Source organism: Alnus glutinosa, chromosome 14 (genome assembly GCF_958979055.1).
Source record: "Alnus glutinosa chromosome 14, dhAlnGlut1.1, whole genome shotgun sequence".
NCBI classification, from domain to species: domain Eukaryota; kingdom Viridiplantae; phylum Streptophyta; class Magnoliopsida; order Fagales; family Betulaceae; genus Alnus; species Alnus glutinosa.
In genome coordinates, this window is record NC_084899.1 from 11,995,208 (window position 1) to 12,002,896 (window position 7,689).

General features: G+C 47.7%; 1 protein-coding gene across 1 annotated transcript; it reads right to left on the bottom strand.

The window, feature by feature from the left end:
* Positions 1-2,256: 2,256 nt before the first annotated feature.
* On the bottom strand, positions 2,257-4,031 carry LOC133856715 (uncharacterized). Its single transcript, XM_062291770.1, has 3 exons — positions 3,642-4,031; positions 3,273-3,556; positions 2,257-3,178 (listed from the first exon to the last, which is right to left on the bottom strand). The coding sequence occupies exons 1-3, from the start codon at positions 4,029-4,031 to the stop codon at positions 2,257-2,259; spliced, it is 1,596 nt and encodes a 531-aa protein (XP_062147754.1).
* Between the last annotated feature and the right edge of the window lie 3,658 nt (positions 4,032-7,689).

The window sequence follows — 7,689 nt, forward strand, 5'->3', positions numbered from 1 at the left end:
GGTACTCCCGGAAGGGTCTTTGTCTGTGCTAGGGATTGGGTCCTAGGAAGAACTCGCAGAGGCTGTACTTCACGCCCAACTTCAAGTAAGTTGCACACCTAACTTCTCATACCCATTATTTTCCATTTCTTACCCCTTTTTTTTAAAAAAAAAAAGGGTATAATAAGGACGGTTGCCCTGTGGCGAATCCACCGGGAAGCTTCCGCGAATCAACCCTCTTTGGCGGCCAAGGTTACCGAGATGCAGTCCCGAATTCAGGAGCTGGAATTCGACGTGTCTAGGACCGAAGATTTGGAGTCCCGGATCGAGACCTTAAAAAATGACATTCAACTCCGAGATCGGACAATTGAGGCTCGGGACAAAGATCTGGTTCTAGCTCGGAAGCAGGCAGAGGAGGCTCGTTTCCAGGCCGCTGAAAATGAGAAGACCCTCGACCGGGTGTTGACTAACCTTACTGAGGCTAACTAACGCAAGGCCGCTCTGACTGCCCGGGTGGCCGAGATGGAGACGGAGAAGGACTCGCTGTTAGCCAAGAAGCTAGCTTTTGCGGAGAAGCAAAAGAAAGCTCGTGCTCGGTGCAAGAAGCTTCGAAAGAAGATTCACCATTACAAGTCCAAGTCCAAGCGCTTGAAGAAGCAACTCGATTTGGTTCCCTAGCTCCGAGGCCTTAGTTGGGGCCGGGGGTCAAACTGGGGTTTCGAGAGCTTGAGAACTATGCTCTTTCATCCGGAAATTTTCGAAGTCGATCCGGAGACTGTAACTCCCGACCTCATTGAGATGCTAGAGAGTGCTACTAATGAACTTCAAACCTTGGGCGTGGAGTTCTTTCCGAACGTGACAGATTGGACCGAGGACGCTCCCAATCCATACCGTGATGACTTGACATCCGAGCCTTCTGTCTCGGACTGTACTCCCGGAAATGAAGATGCCATGGAAGTTGAAGCTGGTGACGAAGTTGACTCGCCAGGCAGTCCAAACGTATAAAAAATATTCTTTTCTTTTTTTTCGATTGTATTTTGAACTGAGACTTTAAATTTTGCAGCCGGGTTGGCATATAAATAGAATTATTTTGATTTGAATGTGTTTTGCTTGTGTTCCGAGACGATTGTGTTTCAAACCGAGGAACACAGCACAGTTGACTTGATTTGATCTGGTTTGATTTGAACTGAGTAGATCCGAGTCACCCCCAATGACTTAGACAAATTTTGAATTTGTCCGAGTCATAATCGAGGGACATGATCGGTGGTTGTGTTTCAAACTGAGGAACACAACACTTGACTTGATTTGAGCTGGTTTGAGTTAGTTAGATCCGAGTCACCCCCCAATGACTTAGACAAATTTTGAATTTGTCCGAGTCATAATCGAGGGACATGATCGGTGGTTGTGTTCCGAGACGGTTGTGTTTCAAACCGAGGAACACAACACTTGACTTGATTTGAGCTGGTTTGAGCTGGTTAGATCCGAGTCACCCCCCAATGACTTAGACAAATTTTGAATTTGTCCGAGTCATAATCGAGGGACATGATCGGTGGTTGTGTTCTGAGACGATTGTGTTTCAAACCGAGGAACACAACACTTGACTTGATTTGAGCTGGTTTGAGCTGGTTAGATCCGAGTCACCCCCCAATGACTTAGACAAATTTTGAATTTGTCCGAGTCATAATCGAGGGACATGATCGGTGGTTGTGTTCCGAGACGGTTGTGTTTCAAACCGAGGAACACAACACTTGACTTGATTTGAGCTGGTTTGAGCTGGTTAGATCCGAGTCACCCCCCAATGACTTAGACAAATTTTGAATTTGTCCGAGTCATAATCGAGGGACATGATCGGTGGTTGTGTTCTGAGACGATTGTGTTTCAAACCGAGGAACACAACACTTGACTTGATTTGAGCTGGTTTGAGCTGGTTAGATCCGAGTCACCCCCCAATGACTTAGACAAATTTTGAATTTGTCCGAGTCATAATCGAGGAATACGATCGGTGAGTGTGTTCCGAGACGGTTGTGTAACCGAGGAACACAGTACAATTGATTTGATTTGATCTGGTTTGATCTGAGAAATAAGTTGTATAAAATTTGAGCTGTACAAACTCTAAATTTGAACTTACTGAAATCATAATCGGTTACATGTGATTCACATAAAGTACTTATTCAAATGCTCGGCATTCCATGCTCTCGGTAGTACCCTACCGGTTGTATCAATCAGATGATATGCCCCCTTGTCGTGACACCGTATCACTTTGTATGGGCCTTCCCATTAGGGTCCGAGCTTTCCTTCAGTTGGATCTTTGGTTATTGGGCTTACTTTCCTCAAGACCCAATCCCCGAGTTGGAACTTCTGAGGATTTACTGTCTTATTGAAATAACGGGCAGCTCGGTCCTGGTATGCTGCCCATGTGACCTGTGCTTCATCTCTTCTTTCTTGTAGCAAATCCAGATTGAACTTGATCCCTTCATCATTTAATCCTGGATTGTAGTGTGACACTCGGAAGCTTGGTGATCCAACTTCAGCAGGGATGACCGCTTTGGAACCGTATTCTAAAGAAAAAGGAGTAGCACCTGTGGGAGTTTGTGTTGTGGTACGATAGGCCCAGAGCACCTCGGGAACATACTCGGCCCAAGCTCCCTTCTTGCCGAGTTTCTTCTTTAGTGTTTTAAGGAGTGTTTTGTTGGTGGCTTCCACTTGTCCATTTGCCGGTGCATGAATCGGAGTGGAATAGTAATTTCGAATTCGAAGTTCCGCACACCATTTACGAAACGGTCTGCAGTCAAACTGCTTTTCGTTATTGGTGACGAAGGCATAGGGAATGCCGAAACGGCATACGACCGAGCTCCAAAGAAATTTTATCATGTTGGCGGTGGTGATGGTAGCGAATGCCTCGGCTTTGGCCCACTTCGTGAAGTAGTCTACAGCGACAAGAAGGAATTTCCGTCCTTTTCCCGGTGGCATGGGTCCGACTATGTCAACCCCCCATTTCGCGAACGGCCAGGGCGAGCTGATCGGATTGAGTTTTTCAGGAGGGTTTTTCATCACTTGAGCAAACCTTTGACACTTGTCGCATTGTTGAACTAACCTGACCGAGTCCTTGTTCATTGTTGGCCAGTATACCCGGCTCTCATTGCTTTGTGTGCTAGCATCCAAAGCCTGAATGGTTCCCGCAAACTCCTTCGTGTATTTCCTTCAGCACATACTCTGCCTCCGAGTTTGTGAGACACTTGAGAAGTGGCTCGGTGTACCCTCATCGGTAAAGTATTCCTCCAATAAGCACGTACCTAGCTGAGTGCATTTTTACCTTACGAGACAACAGTTTGTCCCTGGGTAAAGATCCGTCTCGGAGGTATTGAATTACATCAGTGGCCCATTCTGGGTCGGTCGATCTTTCTTCGGTTTCCATCACGTCTAACTTAGGAGTAATTGATGGTTCGGTTTGTATCACCACCCCGTAGGCTGATGTTTTGACATCGGGTCCGGTACCCGAGCCCATCTTGGAGAGGGCGTCTGCCTGGACATTTTCCTCCCGAGGAATTTTTGTCATGTCGGTCCTGTCAAAGTTAGACTGATGTTTGCGTACTTTGTTGAGGTACTGGATCATTTTTTTCTCCTCGAGCCTCGGCAATTCCATGTACGTGGCTTACTACTACCTGGGAATCGCTTCGGATTTCTACATTCTTCGCTCCCATTTTCCGAGCTATAGAGAGCCCGGCCAACACGGCCTCGTATTCTGCTTCATTGTTAGTAGTAACGAAATCTAATTTGATCGCGTACTGAAATTTTTCTCCATCCAGGCTTACTAGAGCAACGCCGACTCCACTTTTCTGGTTGGCTGAGGAACCGTCGACATATACCACCCATGTCTCTTTCTTCTGTAGCTCTTCGCTTTCCGGTGTATTGTTGAATTCCATAAGGAAGTCAGCTAGTACCTGACCCTTGACGGATGTTCGAGGATGGAATTCTATGTCGAATTGCCCGAGCTCTACCGACCAGTTCACCAGCCTGCCCGAGAGGTCTGGTTTTTGCAATATTTTTTTCATTGGATACTCGGTCAGTACCCGTATGGCATGTGCTTGAAAGTATGGCCTGAGTCTTCGTGCCGAGACAATCAAGGCGAATGCTAACTTTTCTATTCAGGGGTACCTCTCCTCGGCTCCATGAAGTGCTTTGCTAGTGAAATACACCGGTTTTTGGACCCCGGAATCCTCGCGAACCAAACAAGAGCTTACAGCCGAGGGTGATACTGCCAGGTAGAGATAAAGTATTTCTCCTTCATCCAGGCAGCTCAGGAGCGGGGGATTGATCAAGTATTCTTTCAACTTCCCAAAGGCCTCCTCGCACTCACTATTCCATTCAAACGCTTTTCTCAATATCTTGAAGAACGGGAGACATTTGTTTGTAGATCTGGAGATGAACCGGTTTAAGGCTGCGATTCTTCCGGTCAATTGTTGCAATTGCTTGGTCGTCTGAGGCGATTGCATACCAATGACAACGTTAACCTTCTTGGGATTTGCCTCGATTCCTCTTTGGGAGACCATAAACCCCAAGAACTTCCCGGAGGAGACGCCGAAAGCGCACTTTGCCGGATTGAGCTTCATCTTGTGACTGCTCAACGTCTCGAATGTCTCCCTTAGATCTGCTATATGGCTGGCGGTTCGGATGCTCTTGACAAGCATGTCATCGACATAAACTTCTACGTTCCGCCCGATCTGATCTCGGAACATCTTATTTACTAGCCTCTGGTACGTGGCCCCTGCATTTTTTAGACTGAACGGCATCATCTTGTAGCAATAAAGGCCTCGGTCGGTAATGAAAGATGTTTTTTCTTGGTCGATCTCATCCATGTGAATCTGGTTATACCTCGAGAAAGCATCCATGAACGTGAGTAGTTCATGCCCGAATGTAGAGTCTACCAGCAAGTCGATCAGAGGCAAAGGGAAGCTATCCTTGGGACATGCTTTGTTGAGGTCAGTGAAATCGACACACATTCTCTATTTTCCGGTGGTTTTTTTGACTAACACCACGTTGGCCAACCACTCCGGGTAATCTACTTCCCGGATAAACCCGGCCTTCAGGAGCTTCTGTACCTCCTCGGCTACAGCCTGATTCCGTTCAAGAGCAAAACTTCTTCTTCGCTGTTTAACCGGTCGGTGACTCGGGTCGACCATTAGTTTGTGGACAATCACGGATGGGGGTATTCCTGGCATATCTTCATGGCTCCACGCAAAAACGTCTTGGTTTCGTCTAAGGAACGCTACCAACACCATTTTTATCTCCGGGGAAAGCTGGGAGCCTACACGGATCATCTTCTTCGAGTCACCGAGCTCGAAACTTTCCAACTCTTCTACTGGCTCCCCCAACGGTGATTGCTATTTTTCGTCGTCTTTTTTCCTCTCTCCGAGTCTTGCAGCTTCTGGGAGCTTTTTCAAGCTTGTGTTGTAGCATTCTCGAGCCATCCGTTGGTCTCCTTTTTCGACACTGACTCCTTATTCGGTGGGGAATTTCATGCTCAAGTGGGGGGTTGAAGTTACCGCCTTAAGCTCGTTGAGAGCTGTTCTTCCAAGGATGGCGTTGTAAGCCGATGGACGGTTTATTATTAAGAACCGAACCATTATCGTATTCTGCCTTGGGTACGTTCCTGCTGTCACCGGGAGCTCGATAGAACCGAGCGGGAGCACTTGTTCCCCTGTGAATCCCACAAGTGAATGTCTTGCCGGGATCACCTTGTTTCGATCTATCTTCATTTGCTCGAAGGCTAACCTATAGAGGATGTCAGCCTAGCTTCCTGTGTCAATCAAGATACGATGTATTTTATGGTTGGCAATGACCAAACTTAGTACCAAAGCGTCGGTATGGGGAAGAGATACCCCCGCATAATCATCATCCGAGAACCCGATCACCTGGGCGTCTCGTTTCTGGGACTTCGGAGGTTTCTGCACTGAGTATACCTCGAAATCCCGTAACTGCCTTGCATATGCCTTCCGTGCCGAGTTAGACTCTCCTCCTCCTCCAAAACCCCCCAAAATCATCTGTATCTCCGGAAGGTTTTCTTGTGGTGCTGGTCTGGCTCGGCTCCTGCTTCTTTCTCATGCGAACCGAGGGTCCAGCCTGTGTTCTGGGGTTCCCTGCCCCTTTCCTGATATCTTCCTCGGTCATTCCGAGGATTGTTCCGATTCTAATGGAGCCGATTGTAGTTTTCCTGGGGGCGGTTGCCGTGCCCCGGATCCTGTTGAATTCTTTGATCTGCGAGGAAACGTACGAGCTTTCCATTTTCTATAAAACGTTCTATCAGAAGTCTCAAGGAAGTACAAGCTTCGGTGCGATGCCCGGTGGTATCATGGAAAGCACAATACTGATCTGCATAGGGTGAATTCGGGTTCACCAGCACTGGCCTGGGCTTCAGGTACATGGGGTCTCGTTTTATCTCCAGGAGAACATCCATGATGGGAGCATTGAGGGTTGTCCAGTTATGACCCCTTAACGACTCCTAATCTCACTTTGCCCTAGCCTCATTTTCTTTCGAAACACGCTTGCGCTCTTCTTTCCGATGATCCTTTTTCTTCTTTTTGTTCTCGGAAGTGGAAGTGCGATTCTGCTCGGATCCTAGCAGGGCTCGGAGCGTTTCCTCTTGGTTGATGTACTTCTCGGCTTTATTCATGAAGCCGTCTAGATTCTGTGGAGGCTTTCAGGCTATATCAGCCATAAGAGCTTCATCTTTCTGTATTCCCTGGAAGAGGGCTCCATATATGAAGTCGTTGGTTGCGGTCTCAGCTTCAAGCCTCGCCTGATTGAATCTCAAGAAGAAGTTTCTGAGAGACTCCTCGAGTCCCTAGTGTAATGACATCAAGGATCCGGATGGCTTCCTTCTAATCCTCCCGGCCATGAACTGCGTCAGAAACATCCTCCCGAGGTCATCGAAGTGACGGATGGAGTTTGGAGGAAGCTTTCGGAACCAGTCGCGAGCATTACCCGAGAGGGTCAGAGGGAAGGCTCGACAAGCTACCATCTCGGGCGTTCGATGAAGGTCCATGTGGGCGTGGAAATTGTCCAGATGCTCCACAGGATCTTCAAGGCCTGTATAAAACGGAATCTTCGGGATTTTAAACTTCTCGGGGAGACAAATGTTGGCCAGATCCTCGGTGAATGGAGAAGTGGTTTTTTGTAGAAGATTCTCGACTAGGGAGGCTTTTCCCTTGTCATTCCGTTCTATAGCTGCAGTCAGAACATTGCATCTCTATTCTAGTCGGGTGATCATGCCTTGCACCGCCCTTTCAGCCTCTGTTTGAGGAGGGGGAAGGTACACGGGAATCTCTTCTTCTTGGTTGTTTCTTTCTCCGGATTCCTCGACTCGGCTGCCTCCGGGTCTTTCGTCCTCCTGTCGCTCTCCGATATGACTATTGTGGACCTCTTGGACTTCTAGATCTGTGACTGCCCGGTGGATTTTCGGAACCCGAGCCTGGAGAATAGCATTCATAGTAGCCAAATCCTCAATACTTTTGGCCATTTGCTCAATTTTCTCGTTCATGCGGGTGAGTTGGGGATCGTTTGATCTAGTGTTCACCATAGCGGATTTGTAGTAGAGAAACAACACAAGTCGTTCCCACAGACGGCGCCAAACTATTAAAACAGTTTCCGGTAGGTGACGTGTCGATCAGATATTTGTCTTGTCTACTCCTGGTCCACCTGAAAAAGAAGGCT